Genomic DNA, 24490 nt, shown 5'->3' with positions numbered 1-24490 from the left:
GGCAATCGATCAAAGTGCAATTTAAGAAGTACTTTTTGGACATCGTCAACAAAGAAGGTGATTTTGCTTAAGTAACTATGTGCTTCTTCCTGCAAAGGCCTTCCTTATCCCTCTCGCCCCCTTAATGGAAGTGGAAGCGGCAGGGAAAAAAAAAACAACAGATTTCTGATGATTAAAAACAATAAAATAATAGAATATGCCGGCCCTCCAGAAACCCACATACATGGTGTTAGCAAAGAGCCCGGATCACTAAAAACCCGAGTTCAAACAAACCACAAATTCACAATCACAGGGAAAAAAAAAAAAAAAGAAAAAAAGAAAATATATTTTATTCACTTCAGTTTCATTTTGAATAGCTTTAATCCAAAGATTTCACAGGCTATTTACAATTTTGAATTTACAATTCTGTATGTCTGCCTTTTTGACAACAGGGTACCATTCTCGAGCAGCAATACTTATTTTAAAATATAAAGATGCGGTATCATTTCTCTGATATAAACCAACTTTCTTCTTTAAGCCAAGTTTTCAGGGAATTCTGTAATCTAACAGGAAATAACTTTATTTCTATTAATTTCATGTGCACATAATTATGAAATTCTAGTACATTAAAAATAGTTGTAAATGCCCATAAACTGTACAAAATTAACATCCAGAATTCTAAAAAGTGTTCAAAACCACCCTCCCTCCTCCCAAAATATACAAAATTTAGATTACAATGTCAACAGTGCATGCACAAAATCCTAGAATGTTTCGAATGTTTTCCAAAGTTTGAATTCTAATTCTGTCCGGACACTTCATCTAATAATGGTTTGGGGAACAATGCATACAAACATATTAAATTATGATTTGCCATGCCTTTAACTATCCAGAGCTTTCTATAAATAAGGGAAAGCAAATAAAACTAAAATAGAATAAAAATGGGAACGATTCTGTTCAAATCCAAGTGCTTTGGAAAGATTGTTCTAACTGAAGGATTTAAAAGGGAATAGGAACAATCGTTTATTTTGTACTTGGTTTGTCCACTTTGATTCAAACATTATTTGCAGCATTGTTTTTGCAACAGACAGTACTAGAGAATAGAAAACATACAGTTATCATTAATTATGTCTGGGAGGGAGGTGCCAAGGGGAAGAGGGATAAGGAACCTTTCAACAACCCTGAGGGACACACTTTAAAAATCTGGTTATTTATTAAAAAAGTAAAAAAGTTACATATCATTATTTAACAATTACTTTCTTTGACATACCAGTCCCTTAAGTATGTGCATAAATAAAATTTAAATCCACAATATTTATAAAATCTTATTACATCAAAATAAGACATGTACAGATTTTAAATTTTAGGTATGTATACACTCAAATAATTTAATATGAAATTCAGAATCAAAATTTCTATGTAATGGCAAGCCACACAGTAGAAAGGACATCTTCTATCTAGGGCATGTAGCAGGGCCCGCTAAAGCTGCTCACCTGAATTCACAAAAAAACCTTCTCCCACACTCTGGACACCATCAGTTACGACCTACAAAGCGCCCCCCCACCCCCATCCTGCGGTCAAAGCTAGCTTCCTCCAAAGCCTTCCTGTGAGAACATGGACAGATGCGACAGAAACCTTCGAAGCCCTAGCCCAGAAAAGCAGGGGCTCCCCAACAGCGGCCACACGCTTGCTTACAGAGATAGGAAGTGGGATGAGATGTTAGAATTGTTCAGCTGCTGCTGAGCCATTCTCATGTAGTTACTTAAGCGTGAACCACAAAGAAAGCCACAATTGGGGACAGCAGTCAGGCCCTGCTCCGTGGTACTGAGATTTGTGCGCGTATTAGGTACCTTGAACAAGCAAGTTAGGAAAGGAAATAAAAAGCAAAATGAAAACAGTGCTCGATCACAGCCCAAAAGGTCTAAGATGCATAGATAGCTTCGTGGAGTCACTCCATGGAACAAACCTTGAACAAAAGTAACGACAAGTGGATTCCTATTCCCTTCTCTCTCTTCCCCGAAAGCCTGGCTGGGAGCCACCAGGTCAGCAGCCGGCGCTCCCCCCTCCCTCCTCGTCAACACCCCCATGGAGAGGCCCTCGCCCCCTCCTGGAGCCGGCCATCGGGCACCGAGGACGACGGGGGCAGCGACGGGACCAGCGACGGGACCCTCCGCTCCGGAGACGGGCTGGACCAGCTAAAACCCTGGGGTGGGGGGGCGCCCAGCCCTTCTCCCTTCTTCCTAACCACCGCTGCCCCCTAGTGGCCACACCGCGCCAGCTGCCCAGCCATCAGGGACAGAGCTTGCAAGTCTAAGCCATAATAAGAAAAAATTAGGACCCCACTGTGGGAGTCCTCATTGTCTCATTTCTGGACAAACAGGTAAAAGGAAGGAAAGCTGCAGAACTTGGCAAGGCCTCTCTGACGGGTCAGGGAGGGGAGGCCTGGAGGCAGCTGGCCCGGGGGGATGCTGCCACCGGATCTGAGAGGCTCTGGGGAAGCCGGGGCAAGAGGCCGCCCTGAGTCATGGCAGGCAGCCTGGGCCGCAGTAGCGCTCACTCCCCGCAGTGCCCGGCTCCCACAACGCCCCCTCCTGGCAGCACTCCACTCCCTGCAGGGTTCCGCTCCCCGCAGCGCTCCCAGCAGTGCTCCTCCCAGCGTCCCCCCAGCAGTGCTCCGCTCCCAGCAGCGCCTCCCCGCAGCGCTCCGCTCCCCCCTCCGAGCAGCACACCCCAGAGTCACTTCAGCATCCAGCACAGGACAGCAGCAAGCAGGATGAGACCTTCAGGCCCACATACTCCCCTGCTCTGGTTGAGAACACAGGGCTTAGAACCTCCCCCATTTTACCAAAGCTAATCTAATCGCCCTGGGGGGCTCCCACTTTACCCACATTCCCAGAAAGTCTCCCCCACCCTCGCCCCCGCTGCTCTGGCGCCGGCCCGAGAGTCGCTGTTACGTCACAGTGATGACTTGACAGGATCCGTTCTCCTTCACCAAGGCTTTGGCTTCTGTGGTCGTGCTGGGCTTTGGCGGCCACTCGGGGTCAACCAGCAGCTCCTGGGCCAGATGCATGTACTTGGCCTTGGGAAGCTTCTTCCTACAGCCAAGCACCGAGGAGATACAGCACTTTCCCCAACGGTCCACGGACTCCTAAGAAAGGCAAGAAAAAAAACAGCACATGAGGACTATGCTAAAACGCCAGCTTTTAAAGAGTTTAGCAGCTAAAATGCTACATCCAAGCCACAATCGGGTCCAAGAATGGCCCCGAGAGGTGGAGGGAAGACACTCCCAACTTCCAAAAAATGAACCTCCCTCAACCCCTTACGGAGAGAGGATGGGTTTTCCATCCGGATATTATCCCGTTCCCACTCTCCCCTTCCCCCATCATCCCTTCCCCTCCAAAAGGTGAAGCTGGCAGTGCAATGAGCAGGGCGACTAACATTTATTGGACACTGTTCTCAAGAGTTCCTGGTAGTATTTTTTGCCTTTAGAGAATTTACTTCTTTGGGCACAAATGATCCCTCTCTCTCTCTCTCAAAAAGCTCTTTGAGAACTTTGCTAACTGGCTGAAAACAATCCTAACTCACTAATGAGGCCATTTCAGGATTACTAAGATGCCAATTGGATGCCCTGGAGATGCCCTGTCGGCCTGATGGTGGGCTGGCCGCCGCACTCCATGCACTGGGTGCTCGGGGATGCAAGAGGTGCTTTCCCTGTTACTAGTGGCCTCTGGCTTCTTGATGTGTACCAAAGCCATCCTCTAGGAAAACCCAAAGAAAAAGGACTGCCGACTTCTCCCTCACTGTTCTGGTCTCAAGCAGGAGTCAGAGGGTACTTCACTATTGCCGGGCCTTCCCCAGTTTATTTGATTTATAGCATTTGTATGTTCCAGACCTATTTTTTCCCCACATCGACCTCTCTATTAGACTGTGAATTCCTAAAAGAAGGGACTCTTCATTTTTCTTGCATCCTCAGTGTTTAGCACAGTGCTTTGCACACAGTAGGTGCTAAATAAGAAACATGACATTAATAAATATGAAATTTCAAGCAACTGGCCCCCCCCAAATTTAAAGGCCCTTCCTTTGGAGGAAAAGGACAGAAAAACACTCCCAACACAGTAACATCAAACAACATTGCCAAGTTTTGCATTAGGGCCAGCTGGGGGCTTACCCGCCTCTAGGCTCTACGTGGATCAGCTTTTTAGTGGGGAGAAAAGTGGAAGATGGAGTCAAGTAAGAAAAGGCAAAGAGGAGAAGGGATTACATGAGCAGGTTTGACAATATGACTAAGAATTGAAAAGGAGAATTTGTCATCGAGAATAAAAATAATTCATTCCCAAGCCAAAAAAAGAAATCATCTGCATCCAGACTTTTCAATCCATAGAGATCATTGATTCTGCAGCAGCTGAGAAATTGGAAAGGATCGACAAATCCATGGGAAATCAGATCAAAGGCATTTTGTGGGGCTGTACTTATGATCGTGAAGAAAACGTGCCTTGTCTAGACAGCAGGGCTCCTCCGTACCTTTTGCTAGTTCACATGTATATGGCTGCTACGGTCAACAGAAATCGCTTTTTTCCAAAAAGGAGCTTAAAATACTTGTAGTGGATCAAGACAACACTCAGGCCATGATTTAAAGCACGATTTAAACCTGAATGATCAGGTAAATATAAGAACCAAGATAAATTGTTTCTATTGTTAGATACGATGTCTCTTCACCTTCCCAAAAAACCACAAACACACACACACACACATACACACAGGACCAACTTAAAAAAAAAAAAGCTTCTCTGCTTACATCTTCAAAGCAAACAAAAATGAGACAGAAGCAGTATCTCACAGAAACTCGGCAAAGGAGAGAAGGCAAGAACATAAGGAGCAAGAGGGGCCGAGCAACAAAGTCGAATGCGATGCGGGGCTGCAGCACCAGTTGGGACGGGAGCCGGCCCAGCGGAGGGAAGGGGCCTGTCCGAGGGAGGAGAGAAGCTGGCCAGAGCCCAAAGGGACTCCACACTGGGGGGTTTCCTCCTGCGTTCTACAGGCCTAAGAAACCCCTCTGCCTTTGGCTGAGATGGCTTTTAGAAGCAGAGGCCTAAGAATGGCAGCAGAGATCACATGGCCGTGGTCACATTTGGGAAGGGATTTTAATGGTATTGTGTTTCTTCTGAGGCCTCTGTGTCAACACTAAATATTTTTCAAAGCATCTCTTCCCCCCACAATAGCTATATAAAGCAAAGAATAGGAACAGCCTTTATTCTAAAACTGCCAAGTCTCCAAAATTATGGACAATCCCTATTCTGATGAGCACGATGACTCAAATTGTCTCTGCTCATATATGTAAGCCATCTATAATCCTTGACAGTGCTGACTCTCCCTGATGGCATCAGAGCAGGGAGACAGCATAACTGCATTAACAGCAAGCGGAGAGACGTGAAGTCTTCGTGGAGCTGGCAAACGGCCTGCTGCAGCCAGCTGACTGTCAAAACCCCCCTCAAGGGCAATTTCCTTTTGCAAACTGAAGAAACCGAGGTCCAAGAAGTCAAATAGTTTGTCAAACATCAGACAATTACCCATAGAAGCGGTGATGAAGAACACACTGATGTGCTGGCACATCCTGAAATGACTTACGCCAAAATCCCATTTTTCTAGAATTTAAATGAAGATCATGTGAAAGTCTTGAGCTCCCTGAATGGCAGGACACCTAAAAACACACACTGTGTTTAAAAGCACTAACTGTCCTTCCCTTGGGAATCTTCACTGGGTTTGATTTCTCGAAAAACCTGACAACAGTGAAGGTGAATGGTTCAGGAGGAGGTTGTGGACCCACTCACTGCTCCATCTTTTAGGGGTGGCTGTTTGGATGCACTTTTAGGTCTGCAAGCAGCCAGCACGGAGAACCCCATACCACATGTCTGTGCTCTCTACAGAGGACTGTGGCTCCCCAACGGCCAATACTCCATAAGCCAAGAAGCTAAACTCTTTGACGCCTGTGGGTGAAACAGAAACTACAGGGGTCTGGGGGTGAGTCTCCCTACAGGCTCTTCTCAAGATGCAGTGCTGGGAAGATCCAGACTTTCTCACTGGGATCAAGGCAGCAAGCTAGAGAAGGAAGGCCAGACTGGACAAGGACCGAGATCTGCAAAAGGAGTCTGCAGGCCCTTGTGCTCCTGCTCCATGGAGCGCCTTGCAACAGAAAGGTAGCAAACATCAAGGTGTGGCCAGAAGGTAAACATGCACATTTAAGTATCAGCGCAACAAAGCTCCCTTTTCACATCATCTGGAAACTTCCTATTTTGTTCAGGGTCAGAGCCAGGGCTTCAATTTCAAGTCTTAAATGGGTGGCTCAGATAGCAACAAAATCGGGGCAACAGAAAGTAAACAAGCGACAATGCTTTTGCTGCTTTGGAGCCGCGGGCAAAGCTTTAAAAGGCTCTGTGATGCTCAAGTCTGACCAACAGATACTTTTAAGGACTTATATTGTTCAGAGGATCGATATTTAAATGTTTCCTAAATCTAGGCCAAGTGATCATAAAACTGCTCCAGCTTTTACCAATAAGGAAACCTCTGGTCCACGAAGTTGGACCTTATTGGTCCAAACCTAGCATTCTCAAAACACAGGCTGTGTAAAGGCTGGACGAGGCTTATCCTGGTGTGGAAAGAGTGTGTCTCTGTGTGTGTGCGCGTGCGTGTGCGTGTGTGTGCGTGTGCATGTGCGTAAAATAGGCCCAGCTTCAACGGAGATCTGGACCTATATACTGGAGAGCAGAAGGACTCAGCTCCAAGATTAGGGACTTGTGTCCTCATTCCATGTACTTAACTACTGACCTCTGTGAAGTCTTTAAACCCCATTGGGGGCACAGGGACCCAAAGGAATGGGAAAAGAGAGAGGAAGGTCACCTCCATTAAGAATCCCGAGTCACTGTACTAACGTCAAGGTCTAGTGGCCTGGGATGGAGACAAGACTGGATTTGCAATCAGTTCAGAAAGAACGTAGACACGAGCATGATTCCTAAAGTTCTCTTTCAGGCCAAACGAGTTTTAGTGAAAATGGCCAATTTAGGATGATATTCAAAAAACACCATCCTGTGTGAAATGAGAGTATCCATGAGGGGATGCACAGCATGAACTGGGCAGCAGCATCACAATCATATTCTCAAATGTCTAAGACAAATAAAAAGGAAAAATTACTTGCTCTTCGGAGCTGCTTCCATACACAGCTTTCCCCAAGGGAAGGGTTGTGTTCACTGAGTATGAGATATGGAAGGACTGAGGCCACATGGGGGAAAAAAAGCAAAGCCTCAGAATCAGGGAACACAATTTAATTTCTCCAAAAAAAAACAAAAACAAAAACAAACCACAAAACTAAAATGAGGAGAAATCATATTTAAATCTCGAGACTGAAACTAAGAACTTGACACAAACAGTTGGAAAGGAGAAGAGACTCATGGATACTGAAACACAGCGGTGTCTGGAGTGGCACAATGGAGAGGAAAGATGGTAGATGGGGAGGGAAGGCGGCCCGCCCCCTATGGCCCTGCCCCTGCCCGCCCGTCCGCCCCACCCCAACGACACACAAGAGCCTGGAGACACGGGAAGAATGGAGAATAAGTGGTGATTTCCAACCTGTGGCGGCTGTGAGGTGGCGAGGCGATATTCTCCTGGTTTGTCTCGATTGAATACAACCTTCCAAAGGATCGTGTCCAGGAGGAAGCTCTGAGACACATTCCGGTGGGTGGAAGAATGAAAAAGGACTAGCAATCATTCTTTAGTCAGGTGTGCATCACACAAACCCCCAAACAGTGCAGCAGAACATGAGCAACAACAACAGGCTAGGAGCTGTCCCCCCAGTGCCCCAGCCCTTTCCGGGGTCACAGCAGAAGGCCCTAGGGAGGCCCGCTGGGTGATCCTGGACGAAGGCGTGATCAGGATGCGTGGGCATCCACACACAGCTAGCTCCCTTGATAATCCCAACCATCTACGGGTGTGAGCATGTCCATTTGATAGGTGGGATAACGGAAGCTGAGAAGCGAAATCATTAGGCAGGGACACAGTCCTAAGCAGGTGGATCCAGGCCTTTCCTGACTCCAAGTGCAGCCAGTATGCTTGCCACTAGACCTCAGCCTAAAGAACATTTTTATTCTGAAATTTTAAAAAATAAGAGAAAGGCAACCAGAAAGGACTCCTTGAACATTGTCAAATTTCATAAAGAAATAGAATCTGGGTGGAAAGACAAAGACACGATTTCAGATAGAGGTGTCAAAGCTGCGGCCTACACCACTAGGCTGCGGCCAGAACCACATCACAATAAAACTGGGAAATATTTAACAATACGAGGAAACACAGAGAACATTACACCTGAAAACTAAGTCAGTGTGCAGCCCCCAGGGATCCTTAATGCAGGGGGGTTCCCATCTCTAGTAATGTGGGACACCCTTACTTGGAAGCTTCTCTCTCTGCTTCTGATTCCTCCAGAAAGCCTGAGAAGGGCAGAGAAATATCCCTCTGCCATCAAGTGAAGAAGCAGACCAGAGCCATCCCACCCTACCCCGCCACCAGCTGAAAAGGAACAAAGCATTCCGAATGCCCCACTCTCCCAAGCCCCCACATCTGAGGGCAGCCCAGAAGGGGCAAGGAGAGATGACAAGCTGCCCTTCAGCTCCAAAATCATTCCCATTGGCCTTCCTCTCCACTTCTAAATGTGTCTATTGCTAATGTAAATGGAGCAGCCTCCGCTCCCATTCAAGCCCCCCAGGACAGCTCATTCAGTGAAGGAGAATTGAAAGTCTGGGGAAAATGAGCAAAAAGTCACTCTAATACATTTGTGTTTATGTATAGAGATATTAAAATATTTTTTAAATCCTTCATTTACATTTTCTTGCCACTGCTGACATGTTTTCTCATCTCTAGAAAATTATAATCTGTAGGTTATTGAAAGTGGCCCCTTACTGGGTATTCCCCATGGCTCCAATCTTCAGGAACTATGGGAGTGTCTGACATGAGGAGCTGGGGGGGGAGGGGGGAAGGATTCCTTTTTTTGAGCTTCCCTCTTTAGTTATACTCCCCGGCCCCTCCTTCTCTAGCCCAGCTAATCGGACGTTGGCAAAATCAGTCAGCACCAAAAGCGCTCGAGACATCCGAGAAGCTGGCTTACTTACCTCTGCCAAGATAGAGACAAGCGCATTGACAAGAATGATGATGAGCATTGTTATACGCCACTGATATGGAACACAAACTATCTAGAAGACACAATTCCAGAAATTCACGTTACATTTCCTGTTCCACACGTGCTCCAAAGTCTAACAAAATCCCCACCGTTAGCTATACCTAGCGGGGCCCCTTGCATACACAAAGGAGCTGGTAAAAGAAAATTGCATTCAACTTAAGTGTCGAGTCCAAACTAGGACAGACACGTTTGTTTGAAGATATGGTTCTAAATGAATAAAAACATTAGCTTATAAGTAAAATCCCTTAGAGAAAATGCCCTTTGCATCCAGAGAGAAAAGCAGGAGACCTAATGCAGGTTGAGGCATACTATTTTCACCTTTGTATTTTATTTGCATTTCCTTTCTCAGGGTTTTTCTTGTTTGTTCAACAACATGAATCATGGGAAACAACATGAGTCATATGAAAATATATGTTTAAAAGGATTTAAGGGAGGGAGGGAGAAAAAATATGGAAGTCAAAATCTTTCAAAAATAAAGACTGAAAATTATTTTTACATGTAACTGGAAAAATAAAATACTAGGGAAATTTTTAAAAAAGTAAAATCCCTTCATCTTATGGAACAGACAGTTTGTTAAAGTTGTTGGGCGGTGGGCCAGATCGGCTCTTTGGCCCCTTCCAGTTCTGTGGCAGCGAAATTACAAGTTTAGCACCCACTGGACTCCCACCCAAGGTGTCACAGGCAAAGAGGGCCCTGCACCTCATTCATGCCACAGGCATAAGAGCATAAATTCAAAAGTCACAAAGGAAAAATCACAAAGAAAAAGGCCTCTTCTTCATGGTGACTTTGTTTCTGTAAGCTGGCTTCAATGAGTCGCCATCCCAGTCTTCTGCTTCCCTTAGTGCCATGGGTAACCAATAGTTAGCTACCCGTCAGTCCGAGAAGCAGGGAACCCGTGAGCCTTGGCGTCGGCCCCCTCCCCACCGACTGGCTTCCTACCACAAATGAAAACCGAGATCTTATGAAACAGAATAGCCCCAAACAAGTTCAAGCTGGGACCCCGACAACCCCAAGCGGGCTTCTGTTTAACACCTGCACCTTCAGAATTTGATGAACAATTCTGGTCTGGTCCTCCCATACGCTAACACTCCAGAAAAAGAGGGTGTTCATTTAAAACAAAAGATACAGAACTCCCTTTGCCTCCATGTGTGGGAAGGCTCAGAATTTCTCACTGAACTTTGTTCATTCAGTCCCAAAGGACTGGGTAAGAGTGCCAGTGGGTGTCCCTCTGCTGCCAAGCCAAGTCCCAAGCACCAGAAAAGGCCTGGGTTAAGGCCCTTCCACAGTGGGGGGGAGGGAGATGACTGCTGGCTGCCTGTGTCCCTCAGAGGGTAGTCAGCGAGGGGGTCAGGGGCCCTCCTGCCTACTCACCATGATGAGCAAAACAAACATAAATCCTTACCTCAAGAACCTGGTCAATATAGGCAACAGGATGCAACATGATGAAAAATATGAAGATATACAAAATAATTACAGACACAACAAAAAAACCTGGAAAAGAAAACGATCTAGATTAACAATTTGCTTCTACTAAGTTCCCGCCAGTCAGCTCCTGTAGACATTCAGTATCTTCAACTCCCACAACTTAAATCGGCTCAATTGTTGAAGAAATTACAAACGGCACATTCTCAACCACTCCCAAGAAGCAGCGTGATCCACTGGGGCGCAGGGCATTGTGGGTACCTCGCTCAGAATGGCAGGCAGGGATTTTGTAAGCTTTCACAGACAACTCCAAATGTTTGCTATTTGTCAAAGTCTAAAACCCTAAATGCCTTTCCCCAACATGTAGAAACAATGGACAAAACATCTTACTAAAAGAACAGGCTTTGTATGAGACAAATCTTCATTATTAAATTGGATTGGGGCTCTTTTGATACCAAGTTCCCTCAATGACAAAAACACCAACAATCAAACCACATGCTCAAGAAGCAACGGCCAATCTCCCCAAATGGCACAAGTAAACTCTCTCTGCCCACTTGTCAGCCCAGCTTCAGCATGTCCAGGTCCTGTCCTGAGAGCTAACTGGCACATGAAAGAATGGGGAGGAGAAAGAGGTCACAGCTGGCATCGCCAACCACGCTGCGGACATGGTATACTAATGACCAACGTACCGCTGCCAGGGCCTCTAAGTGACCCCTTTCCCACCCCCGTTCTAGATTACAGTGCCAGGTAGGGCACTGCCTTCACAAACCCCAGGCCAAGCCCACCTGAGGGACACTGGTCGTCCTTCACACCTGAGATACCTTCCCGTGAGAATGGCAGAGGGGACAAGCCTTCCTAGTGCTGCCTTACAGGCCTTCACCTGGAAGGTGGATGAGGAAACTGAGACCGAGCAAAGGGCCGTGCCCAGAGTCCCAGGACCGGTGCCCCGAGACCAGGTCTGTCTCCGGGTCACCCCCGAGCACCTCCAGGGTCCATCTGAAGCACCTGGGCCAGGACTTCTCAATCCGCCAAAACTGCAGAACATGCCAGTAACCAGCAGCGGCCATGCTTCCAGATCTCACCCGGAAGAGGTGCCCCCATCTCACAGAGGAGAAACCAGAAGCCTGACTAAGGTCGGCATGCTCATGAACTAGCACAGTCCTTCCCTGCACTTCTGACTCTATGCTACTAGGCTAAGGGAAAGGGGGAGAAATCCTGGACCACAACAAAAGAGCATGCTGGGAAATGGCAACAACAGTCAACAGAACCAGCCTGAATATCCCCTGTTAGAGTGGGTGTTCCTGAGGGCGGACCAGGGCCCGGGCCAAGAGCTGGGGCTGCCTCCAGGACAGACCTGAGAGTCTGCTGGCCGGCTCCCTGCTCCTCTCTCAGTGTCTTCAGTCTCTGCATCCTCATCTACCTTTGGGGGGTCCTGCTAGCAGCATCCAGGACCCTCTTCTCGTCCCCCACTGCCATCAAGGCCTCCCCTCTGAGGCCATCTCCCACTGATCCCATCAAGAAGTGGTCTGTATACAGTTGTCTCCCCCACTCCCCATTTGTCTGTGCCTGCACACAGATGACCCTTAATCAATGCTGCTGGGCCCTTGGACACTATCACAAGGCCAGGTTTTAGTGTGGAGAAGGCCCAGGGTCTAAGCCCCTCGCAGCCCAGATGAGCCAAGGGAACTGCCAGGAACTCCTCCTGGGTCCCTCCCTCTGCTACCCCCTCGCATTGCTGAGATCCCTGCATCCCGTCTCCATGAGACACCTACCTGCCTCTGCCCCTCCCCAGAAAGCCCCCAGCTGCCTGCCCTCCGCCCATGTGTCCCCTTCCAGGCCACCCCAAACACAAGCCCCCGTGTCTGCAGAAGAGCAGGAACAGGCCTCGCTTGCACATGGGAGCAAATGTATAATTAAGGCAGGAAACAAGCAGCCCCAGGCCCACTCACCATTCTTGTAGCAGGGCTGCCTGAACGGCTTTCCTTTAGAAAAAGCGATTGCGACAATGAGGTACTGGAAGCTGGAGATAAAAAACACGGTGGTATTTTCATAATTTTTTATATTGTGCTCATCGTGCTCAGTCTCATTGGCAGAGTGTGACAAGTTGGGAGAGAGGCTTCTGGACAGGTTACAAGCGCTGCAACGGAAGACAAGAAGCCGTCATTTTCTTTCTTTTTGCTGCGAGCCATCGCGGGGTAAGGGACTTGCTCAGGATTCCACAGCTAGGAAGGGTTAAGTCAGGTCCTCCTGCCTCCAGGGCTGATGTTCTAACCGGCCATCCGGTGACTCCCTCACAGGGGCCCTGCCTGAGGCTGGTGACCGACCAGAGAAGGCTCCTGCCTGATGGAGGAAGCGCCAACTCCTAGAGGGACTTATGGGCCAGCAAGTCCTAAGACAAGCTTCTTCGGGTTCCAGGACACACCCCACAGGGGCAACCCCAAGCCTGTGCGATCGACTACAGCGTCTGAATGGGGCCCTGCCATAGCTCACAGACAGCACCCGCTGCTGGGGCCCTCTGGGGGTATGCTGGCACCCAGCAGGCCCGAAGCAGAGAGGAGTCATCTTACGTCCCAGCTTGGCCTGAGAACCCACCGATTTCCCAAATACAAGCCCAAAATCCAGAGAGGGAGGAAAGGGGAGCAGCCTTTACTCCACCACAAGAAAGCGGCTCATCTCTCTATAAAATCTTGCCCCTTATGATCCGAGGGTCACAGGCACAGAAAACTAGAAGGAAATCTTTGACTGCCTGATTTTATTGGGCAGCATGATAACTGTGGAAATATGGACAGAATCAGTGCTCATGTCCGTCCTGAATGTCAATTACCAGAGCACCAATTCCAAAGTGTCCCCAAGGAGGACAAGGAAGAAGCGTGAGGAGAAAGGAATGGTCCCGTCAGTGTGAGGGAAAGCAAGGGGGAGGGGGGGGGCTGGAGAAATGCCTCAACACCGTTCCCTCGACCACCTCCCAAGTTGTCCGGAGAGGCTGGCACAGAGCCCCCGTGAGGCTGGCTCTCACTGTCCAGGGAAAGCACCCATTTACATACACACAGGAAAACTTTGATCATTCACTGTTTAAGTGGGAAGTCGTGACAACGTGTATCCACTGCTCCATTTCCTAGACTAACGCTAGCTTTAACAAAAGCCTTTTGCCTTGCAAAATGAGAAGCCAGCCAGTCATTTTCAGTCTAAGTCAGGAAAACAGAAACAACATACACTGGGAGGTTCCATTAGAGCAAACCCAGGAGAGTCTGTCCAAATTGGGGGCAAAGGTGGGCACTAAAATTGGGACACTGAACAGCCCTTTTTATATGGGAGACATCTGCCAAAGTTCAGAAACTCTATTATATGGAGACATCTTTCTCCAGAGGGATTTTTTTGGGGGGATGTTAGGGAAGTAGCAGAATTCTAATCATTTACCCCCCTGAAGTGTATTTAAAAATCACGGGTCAACTTACTCTGAATGTGGAGTCCAGAGCTCATACCAAGGCTGTTGTCTAACCCAAAAAAACCCAAAACACTGGAAGCCGATGGAAATGATGATCTGAGACAGAACGGAGAACAGCAGAGCCCCAGAGATGAGGCCGGAGGGGGGTCTCTGAGCGACAAGTTCCTTCCAGGCTGGATTTAAACTCACTGTGGAGGGAACGGAAAACGTGAAGCTACTTCAATCGGACGATTCTTCCCGATATACCGGGATGGCATTTCTGTTTAAGATGTCAAGGGGAGCTTGTGTGTGTGTGAGAGGGGGGTGTCTTCCCCACCTCCGAATCCCTACCCCCACCCTGGAGGCAGGTATAGATGGCAACAGGACACACAGACCCAGGGCCTCGGCAGGCCAGGCTCCAAAGGCTCCACCTGCTAAGTCTTATGTGGGAGAGCAGCGCTAGGATCGCAATACTTCTCTAATTAAGGATCTCAAAGCCATTCAAGATGGATGTACAGAATCACATGCTCAAAGCGGCGTGAATTAGGATTTGTACTTTCTTATCCAGTCACTCCCTTTTGGGATATGTTTTTTGACTGATGTATGGAAATTCTTTTTCTAGTGTTCATAAACTTACTTATGAATAAATTTCAACAGATAAAATTAAAGATCTTCAGGGCAGAGAGAAAAAAGTCAATGTATAGATTCGGAAGAAAAAAAATTTTTATAAAGTTTCCCCATTTTCAATTCAGTCAGCCATAAAGCTTGGTCTTAAGCTCTTCCCACGTGCCAGGTACTCGGAGACAGACAAGACTAGCTTTTGCCCTCAGGATGTTTGGAAGGTCACCTCAGAGGCCTAACAGCACTATGTGGGGAACAGGTTGAATAGGGGCTGAGCAGCAGGAGGGAACAGGGAAATGGAGGGGAAGGGGCAAAGTATTGCAGCCTAAAGTAAGCCTGGGCAAAGACGCAGAGGGGGGAAATTTCATATTTAAGAAAAGAACAATAAGTGGATGAGTGGAGACAGATCTTAGAGATGGGAATAAAATATAACCAGACTGAAAAAGTCGAGGAGCCACTCTGGGAGGGAGTGAATGGTCCTGGAGGCAGGAGGGAGCCACTGCAGTTTCTCAAGATCACCTCGACCACAGGATGAGGAGGAGACCTGAGGCAGGAGGAGTGGAGGCAAAAGTGACCTCTAACTGGTGGCCCAATGCCAAGGGCAGAGCAGCTCCCTGGACCCCTACCGCCCAGTATGAGCTGGACACTGGCAACCTCACAGAGGCAGTTCGAGATGCTCGGGGAGTTGGCAAGGAGAAGGAAAGGAGGGGGACAGAAAATCCCAGGCTGGCCCACAGGTGAACTGGAGGTCAGGAGAGAGTCCAAGGCTAGCCCAACAGTCACAAGGACAGCCTTGGACTGAGTGACACCCAAGGCGGGCAGGGAGGAAGCAAATGAGGGTCGGCAGCCTCAGAGGCTACAGCCGGGCCCGGGAAGAGTGGGATAGGAGTGGGGTAGAAGCGGGCAAAGGGTACAGGGGTAGTCACAAGAGCCACTCGGGGTGCTGCCAAGGCCTCGGGCAAATGGATGGCACAGCCTGCCTAAGCTCCCGGAGGGAGACAGAAGCGTGAAAAGCCACAAAGCGAACAGCCATCAGCCACAGCCCGCTGCATGTCCTGGAGGCAGCACCAGGCTGGGCAAGCAACTAGTTCTACATTTCCCTTTAACTTTAGAGTTGACAAAAGCTTCATTTTGGAAATAATTTTAATACGTTTACAATTCAAGGTCTTAGGAAAAAAAAACCAAATACTTACTTGTGAATACCACTACCAAGATGATGGCCAGATCAATAAAAAGGAACTGGAAATCTCCTAAATTACTCAGGATCTAAGGAAATCATTTTTAGATTACTTATAATCAATGACATTGCCAAACACTCAATAAAATCAACTACAGGCAGTTATTTTTACACATTAATCTGCAACCATAAAATGAATCTTAGATTTGGAAAGTCAAAATCAAACGTAACTTGTAATACAGCAAGATAATATTTCTCATTGTATCAACTACAAACACTCGAGAACACAAAATACAAGTCACCCAACTGAGCTGATGAAAAAAACCTACTAAAGCCCAACCAAGCCGCCATTACCAAGGCACAGGCCGGCCCACTCTGGACCAGAGCTAACAGACTAAAACTTTTGCGTGAGCTCAATGAAACACTTGCTGGGGATGGCGGCCACACGCGGACAAGGCTTTCCTCTGCTGAGAAGGAAGAGCCGCCATCGTCGGGGGCCACCGGTCCAACAGACATTTTCCTCGGGCCCTGCCATATGTGGACGGGTGCCCCCTGCCAACCCGTGACCAGGGCGAGCCCAGAGTGAAATCTCCCACCAAGTTCTGAAACTCCCCAAAGCATTTCACCTTTTTCTACGGTTCTGTGGCTCGTGCCAACCAGTCGGTGGGGGCAAGGGGCAGCGAGCGGGCCAGGAAGCAGAGCAAAAAGCCTGGGTCCCACTGGTCCCCTATTTAATAGCCTAAGATTTAGTGAAATGGCATATTAAGGGATAGGGCTGGGGGAGGGGCGAAGAACCCGCCAGTCGCTCTTTGGCAGAAATCGGAAGAGTGCCCTAGGGTCACAGAAACGCGGGTGCTCAAAACCGGCTCCCCCAGCCCCACTCGCTGCTACCACGTGCACAAACGGTCACTCACCGAGTACAGCAAAGTGACGCTACAATACTGGATGATGCTGTACAAAGCCATGAATTTAAACACGCAGAAGGAAGTTATCAAAGCCGCCCGGCCTTCCCTGCAGAAGGGAGAGAAAGGCATTGGAGAAAGGCCCTCCCCCCGCCCCCAGCCTTGGTCAGCCCCCTGCCTCCATCCTCCCGCCCCTGCCTCGGCCCGGCTCCTGGGGGCCCCTCCCCTTTGAGGACAGGGGCAGCTGGACCCGCTCCCGGGAGATCAGAGCGCTCCGGGCCGCCTCACTGGGGTCATTGAGCGCACTGCGGTTCCCTGACCAGCAGCTCTGGGGCAGAGATGGGGGTGTACCTGATGAGGTTTGGCACACAAGCAATACTGGGGGTCCTGGAGGTGAAGGGGGACGCCACCGAAGCTTCCAGCTCAGACAGGGATATGCCTCCATGGGCTCTCTTCAAGGCCTGCCACCACAAGAAGAGCAGTCAGTTGGCTGACAGGAGGCGGGCGCCCGCACTAAAGCAAGCCCGGCCCGAGCAGACACTCACCCCACAGTCGTTGGCGCCGTCACCGCACATCCCCACGTAGTAACTGCAAAAAAACAGAGTTCTGCTGCATCTGTTCAGACAGCCAAGGGGCAGGCCTGAGGAGTGGGCCGGGTCCCAGGGGAGCCATTCTCCCCCGAGGTCCTCCAGCCACCCAGAATCCCCCACCGAAGGCAGAGATGGGCCGGCTTTGGAACCACGCCGGGCCCTGCTATCCTGAACACGGGCACCAGGCAAGATGCTCCCGCTCAGACTGGGCCCCTTCTCTCCAGGCCAGCTAACAGGGCAAGGCCTCCACAAACACTCGTGAAGAGCTCGTTTCAGCGCCAGACGCTGGGCTAAGTAAGCACTGCAGAGCTGGACAAAAATGGCTTTTAAAGCCAAAAAACCAATCTGGACACACTGCGCTCAAAGAGCAGCCAAACACGTAAAAATACGTGCAGATCAAATGGCTGTTCTGTCCTAAAACCTTTACAGGGGAATGAAGAGACGCTCTTCAAAGCTTATAACAAACATTAACAAGGCTTTTTAAGGTACGATACGAGCAGCCATTGTACAGAGGGTTCCATGGAAAACTCGGGAAGCCTCCACACCAAAAGGCTGAGCACCAGCAGTGGGTGTGTCGTGAAGCGTCCCTGTGAGCAAGGAGCCCTCCCGGCTCTTTAAGAAGTCAGGCTTACTCACTCCACATTCTGCAAAGCTTCCACCAGCTGCGTCTTCTGATCAGGGGCCATGCGAGCAAACACGGTGCCGTGCAACACCAACTGCAAGAAAAGATTTCTTAGCGTCTGCGACTGTCCCCCCACCCCCACCTCCGCCGATGCCCACGCCGGCATGCCCACACCCAGCCGGCTCACCTTGGGCACCAGGTCCTGAAAGTGCTCCAAGATCACAGAAAACGACTTTCCATTCATTGCAAAATGATAGGGGGCCACCTGAAGATCCTCTAGGCTGTCGTGGACCAACTTTATTGGGATTTCCTGTGCAATCAAACAACGCGCACTCACCAAGGGAAAGAGCCCAACCGACAAGAACGCTCTGCCCAGCGGGCCCGCCAACCTTTGCTCCCTGTCCTCCCAAGCTTCAAAGGAAAGTCAATCCCCAAGCTAAAGGGCCTATGAGAAACAGACAGAGTTTCCCCACATGAGACCGAAAACTCACGCCCCTTCGGGCAGAACGGGACACTAAGTTGGGATCCAAAGTCTCCCAATCACCTCGGAGTCGATTTCTGGAGAGCTAGTGCACTTTGTGGTGAGAGTGTCTGCATAATGCCAGTTGATTTTGGCCACTTGTCCGTCCTTGGGAGGTAGTCCATCTGCAATAATCACTTTATCCTGAGGTAGAATCATTCCACAGTCTCTGGCCACGGAAATAGCAGTTAACATGTTGTCACCTGGTCAGCCAAACAGAAAAGTTGAAATGAAAAGGGTGCCCTGCTTCCAACAGCTAAAGAACACATCCGCTGCGGGGACAAGGCAATGCCAGACCTCCTGACGCTTCAACTGGCCCCATCTTATCAAGAATGTCCCTTGTTCTCCTAGTCCGTGTGATGTTTAGGTTGAAATAAGGAGAGACTAGTGGGTGACAAAGGTCTTATCTGAGATCTGAGTACGGTGACTGGGTTTGGGGAAGGCTGCAGCGAAAAGGAGTCATGATCATTCCCCTGGAATCCTTCGGGTGATTTACACACACCGGGCATAATCCCTCCAAAACCTTTTATTTCCTTGATTATTTGCTAGTAGAAGCACAACTGTCATCTCTTTACAGAACCCGAATGGCCCAGGGGCGTGTCTGGATTGGGAAGGGCACGGACCATCCATGCCTCTCTCAGCTCCAGACCGCTAAATGGTCCCCTCTCGTGTCCGTACGATGAGGCACGGAACCTGCAGAGCTGCAATGTGAGAGCTAAGTCGGGGCTTCATTACCGACAGGAGAATCAAGCAGGATTTCTTAAACGAAAACTCTGATGGCGACCGGAGTGAATGTTCCTAGGAAAGTAGCCCAGGATGGCGGCTCTGGTGCGGCCGGCCTGTTCTGCGCAATTAGCTCACCTGTGACCATGACAGTACGAATGTTGGCTTTACGCAAATCTTCAAGTACAGCAGGGGTTTCTTGTTTTAATTTGTTCTGCATTATAATTAATCCCATAAAATCCATGTTGCTCTCGATGGCATCTCTGTAAAATGGAAGCTCCTCGTTAGATCTGCTTGTTCTTGTCTCTAACAAATCAAGAAAGCAACGTGCATTATTAAGCACCTACTCTACGCCGAGCACAGGGACAGACATGGGCAAAAGCGACATGGCCTGTGGCCTCTAGAAGTGTTCATTTCATGGATGTAAAACAAGGAGTGCAAAAAGAGATCAATAACATCAACCCTTCTCTAACCTCCCACAATTCTCTCTCCCTCCCTTCTCTCATCTGCTTCTGACCTCATCACCCACCGGGCCAGCCCTCTCTCTCAAGTGACCGAACATCTCTCTGTTGCTGACCCGGTGGTGTTTAGTCCTAACTCTAGTGCTTCGGACCTCCCGCAGCCTTGGGCCAGGAGGTCCCTTTCTGCTCTCCAGCTCCCCTCCTCCTGCGCCCCTTTCTTCTTGGTATTCTTGGCCAAACCCTCCTCAGATCACGCTTCTCAACCATGGCACCATAGGCTGTCCTGTGCCCTCGGCTCGTCTCCCTCCAGATTAATTCTCTTGGGATCTCCTCTGTCCCGTGGAGCCCATGGCCATTTCCATCCTGACAAGCTCTCTGCCGACCTTCACTTACCTCAACTGCTTTCTAGACATCTTAAACTCTCAACAAAAGAGCTGCCCCCCCCCCCCACACACACACACACATACACACTACTATAGAGGGCAATGGCCTCCTTCCAGGCACTCAGGACTCCTCACTTTCTCACCCCCCCATACCTGAGCTGAGAGACACGGAAAGAAGTTAGGACACTTAACAGGGTCCTGGGAGATAAAACAGATTCAAAGGCCTGACCTCGAGGCACCACCTGCAGCCGCCATGGCTGCCCCACACCACAGAGGCCCCACGGGAAGAGGCGGCTCCCAGACGGCCCAAGGACAAGAAGCAGCAAGGAGCCCCCAGGAAATCTAGAGATGGGCCTTGGGTCTGCAGACCAGCATCCAGAGGGAAACACCCACCAGTCAGGGATGTGGCCCTGGGAAAAAAAGAGCGTCAGTGCGTCTCACCTATTGATGTTCTGTATCTTGTGCCAGGTCAGCTTGGATTCCAGTTTCCTGTGTGCCAGAGCGATCACCCGGAAGCCCTGTTTCGTGTAATCTTCTAACACTTTTTCAAAATCACTGGGAACTGAAGGAAAACCACCATCTTAGCGTTGGTGAGAGGGGGCCCGGGACCCCTCGCCCTCCATTCTCGGCTCTTACCTGTCTCTGGCTTACAAAGGCCGGCAATGACCTCCGGGGCCCCCTTCATGTAAGCATCCATCTTCTTATCCCCCAGAATCCGGGCCACCACACTCATGCGTTGCAAGGCAGAAGAAAACGGGAACTGCCGAACGATCCCGATCTCGTAGTTGGCCTGCGAGAGAGCTGCGGTGGGCACCCCCCTGCAACGACCCCCTCCCCCCCATAAATGACTCGGGAAGAAAGAACAGAGAGAACACTTACGGAAAGCTCGAAAAGCTCCTGGAAAAAGAAAGAAAAGACCAGAGGTTACTTATGACTGCCGAAGGCCCCACAGAGGTTTAGAAATGTTCGTTATCTGGAAGGTGAGAAGCAGAGCCAGCCCAGGCCCTTCCCAGTGGCTGAGGGGGTAAAGGGGCTGGGGCTCCTGCCCAGAACTTTCTTTCAGCCCTGTCTCAGCAATGCAGCCAAGCAGCCGGGAGCCACTCCACCCCCAGTGGGACTGATAGGAGAGCCGCCCAGCATGGGCACTGGGCACAGATCCTGTCCTACAGCCCACTTGGAACTTCAAGGGGGAAAAAAGGGGGAAGGAGTGAAGGAGCGGGCACCTGGGACAGAGAATGGGGCTGGAGTGCACCAGCAATCGGACCATTCCTGAGGATCACCAATCTCCCCAGGGCTCTGGACAGAGCCCTCAGGCCAGGATGGACAGAACATGACATCCCCTCTCTCCCGGAGCTTCAGCCATGCCCTGGGCATTCAGCACGCAACTTCCCCAGGACGCCCCTGGCCCGGGCTGGCAGGGCTCTCTCGGGCCCACCTGCTCTGTCCTGCTTTTTACCCCAGCCCCCGTCAGAGGCTCATTACCACAAAGCTGCCAAGCACAATCCCCCCCCCCCCATCCCACCTATTCCCTTCTAAGGGCAGATAATCCCAACCCAATGCTCCATTTCACTACCCAAGAATAGAAATGAACACCCCTAATGTGGACTCGCTGCAAGGATCCCCCCCAGGATTGGTTTGGGGGAGGGGATGGCAATTTAGCTTCAAATGAGCAGCCCAAACCACCTTGCCGACCTACCATGGACTGGTTGGCTGCAGGTTTGGGCTCCGGAAGCAGCTGTTTCGGAGGCCGCACGACCGTGGGCATGATTCGGTTGTGCAGGGCCGTCTCCTCTTCAGTCGCTTCTTCTAGAATCTGAGAAAAAGAGAAGATGAAGCCTCGGCCTCTCCACAGGGCCAGAGCATGGTCTGACCCAGGCCCGTGGCCCCATGGCGCTCCCTTGGTAGGAGGTGGGGGTCAGTGCTGTTTGCCAACGGTCCCAAGTAACTGGCTATAACTCTTCTCTTTATCTTTTCTATCCTTCCCAGAGCCAGTTGGAAAATTTTTTTAAATATAATAAGCAGGGAGGCTCAAGCCTTTCACTTTTCCAAACTCCACTGTGCCCTAAGTGAATGAGATTTCCTCAAATCTGCTATAGAGAGTGGGGGCTTAAACTGAGGGAGAGGCCTCTGGTGGCAGGAAAGCTCTCCAAAAGAGCCGGCAGCTACTAGAAACAATCCACAACTTTAGCAAAGTTGCAGGATACAAAATAAATCCACAGAAATCATCAGCATTTTTACACATGACCAACAAAGTCCAGCAGCAAGACATACAAAGAGAATACCATTTAAAATAACGGTCGATAATGTAAAATATTCGGGAGTCTCTGCCAAGGCAAAGTCAGGAATAATATGAGCACAACTACAAAATATTTTCCATACAAATGAAATCAGATCTAAACAATTGGAAAAATATCAAGTGCTCATGGGTAGACTGAACTAATGTAATAAAAAAATTTTAAAAATAAAAATAATACTACCTAAATTAACCTATTTATTCAGTGCCATTCCAATCAAACTGCCAAGAAATTACTTTACAGAGCTAGAAAAAATAATAGCAAACTTCAGGAAGAACAAAAAGGAATGAAAAAACAAATGCAACAAAGGTGGCCTAGTTGTACCGGATCTAAAACTACATTATAAAGAGACAGTCATCAAAACTTATATGGTACTAACAAAGAAATGGAGTAGTTGATCAGTAGAATAGGTAGGGTTGACAAGTGCACAATAGTCAATGACTACAGTATCTAGATAGACCCAAAGACCCCAGCTTCTGGCATGAGAACTCACTATCTGACAAAAATTGCTGGGAAAATTGAAAAATAATATGGCAGAAAGTAGGCACTGATCAACACCTAACACCCTATACCAAGATAAAGTTGAAATATGTTCACAATTTAAACGTGAAGGATGGTACTATAAGCAAATTAGGAGAGCAAGGAATAGTTTTCCTCGCAGATCTGTGGTGAAGGAAGAATTGATAGCCAAAAAAGAACTAGAGAACATGATGAAATGCAAAATGGATCATTTTGATTATATTAAATTAAAAAGGCTTTGTACAAATAAAACCAATGCAGCCAAGACTAGAGGAGAAGCAGAAAACTGGTTCTTTTTTGGCTCGGCCTCAGGCTCACAGAACAAACAGGAGGCGAGAAGGCGGCCCTTACCCATGCGATAGCTTCAAACATCTTTAAATCGAGCGGGTCTCCAGAGAGCAGGCCTTCGATCTTTGTCAGGGAATGGCAGGTGGCCATGCAAGCCACAAAATGAGACTTCACCAGGCTCTCGCTGCAGGCTTTCTCCTCTGGCAGCTGGAACCTGAGGAGAAAAGGCCCCAAGCTGGGAGAAAGGCCGGGTGCCCCCAACCACCACCCCAGGATTCGTGGGAAGCAGAAAACTTGGGGGAAAGCCTTTTTTTCTCTCGGTCCTAAGCAGAGAGATGGACGGCAAGGGCAGACCTCAACTCAGTTTTCCACGGACCTAAGGCTAGGATGGGCAACTCAGGATCCTCCATCAGAGACCCGGGCTGCTAAAGCCCTAGGTTTCATGGTGGCCAGGGAATCCATGTTTAAGCATTAAGTGCATGTGCTAACTTCACAGCTGCTATCCCCAAAACCTTTCTCTCCATGAAAGCTCTACTCTCCCTCCTGCCTGAAAATCCCCAAAAGTGCAACATGAAAGGCCTAACACGATGAATTATCAGACCAGAAGGAGAAAACATGTCAGAATTCCAAAGCAGGAAATCGAATGAACTCTTACTGTGCGTTTTCCACTCTTTGTATGCCCCAAAGGTCTAAGCCGTCTTCGGTCAGAGTTCCTGTCTGGAAAACAAAGTCTGGGGTCACTGAGAGATGCCCAACAGAACCCAGCAACACAAGTTCAAGAGCCTGGGTATCTATGCCCCTGACATGAACACATTTTCTTAAAGATCCCTTTCCCATAACTGATTCATTGCTTCTTCAGAGATTCATGGAACTATTTTATTTATGACAAAGCCTGGTATGTGGTCTGTGAGTTTCACTTCAGGCAGGCAAGTTCAGGGAGACCATGAGCTCATGCCAACGATCTGGGGCTCCTATGTGGGAACTCCCTTCATCTGAGGTCATTAAGGAGAGCGCAGGAGGCTGAAGTGGAAAGTAGCTGCCCTAACCAAAAGATTCTTTCACGAGGTATAAGGTCTGGCACTTTCACCCAGCCTTATGGCCTCTTCTGACTGTGAGCTCCTCCCCAGCTTTTCTCTTTCTGAATACTTTCTCCTCCCCTTAGAAAGAAAGCTCCTCAAGGGCAGGGAGGGCAGGGAGGATATTTCTGTTTGTACAGTTTGGCTCACACCAGAGATTCTGGGTATGGGCCCTCTCAGTCTCCTGCATTTGCAAATGCTCAGAATCAAATGCTTTTCACAGAGCAGGAGACAGCAGCAATCAAATCTGAGGGAAAAAAACTCTGAAGGAC

General features: G+C 49.1%; 1 protein-coding gene across 2 annotated transcripts in view; it reads right to left on the bottom strand.

Moving 5' to 3' along the window:
• Positions 1–310: 310 nt before the first annotated feature.
• Positions 311–24490, bottom strand: part of ATP13A3 (ATPase 13A3) — a 64028-nt gene continuing 39848 nt past the window's right edge. Inside the window, exons 14-33 of one of the 2 annotated variants that reach the window (XM_051991596.1) lie at positions 23798–23859; positions 23206–23356; positions 21738–21854; positions 20921–20938; positions 20678–20831; positions 20483–20603; positions 19336–19460; positions 18499–18677; positions 18142–18264; positions 17969–18048; positions 17288–17330; positions 17094–17203; positions 16755–16851; positions 15857–15929; positions 14074–14251; positions 12568–12755; positions 10599–10687; positions 9129–9209; positions 7597–7686; positions 311–3124 (exon numbers count right to left, since the gene is read on the bottom strand). In XM_051991596.1, coding sequence (XP_051847556.1) covers positions 2927–3124; positions 7597–7686; positions 9129–9209; positions 10599–10687; positions 12568–12755; positions 14074–14251; positions 15857–15929; positions 16755–16851; positions 17094–17203; positions 17288–17330; positions 17969–18048; positions 18142–18264; positions 18499–18677; positions 19336–19460; positions 20483–20603; positions 20678–20831; positions 20921–20938; positions 21738–21854; positions 23206–23356; positions 23798–23859 — 2277 coding nt within the window. In that variant the 3' untranslated portion in view covers positions 311–2926. The remainder of the gene's footprint in view (positions 3125–7596; positions 7687–9128; positions 9210–10598; positions 10688–12567; positions 12756–14073; positions 14252–15856; positions 15930–16754; positions 16852–17093; positions 17204–17287; positions 17331–17968; positions 18049–18141; positions 18265–18498; positions 18678–19335; positions 19461–20482; positions 20604–20677; positions 20832–20920; positions 20939–21737; positions 21855–23205; positions 23357–23797; positions 23860–24490) is intronic. The other variant, XM_051991598.1, reaches the window with a different exon arrangement.

Source organism: Antechinus flavipes, chromosome 3 (genome assembly GCF_016432865.1).
Source record: "Antechinus flavipes isolate AdamAnt ecotype Samford, QLD, Australia chromosome 3, AdamAnt_v2, whole genome shotgun sequence".
Taxonomy (NCBI): Eukaryota; Metazoa; Chordata; class Mammalia; order Dasyuromorphia; family Dasyuridae; genus Antechinus; species Antechinus flavipes.
Note: the sequence above shows the minus strand (reverse complement) of the source record. Positions and strands in the feature narration are given on the sequence as shown.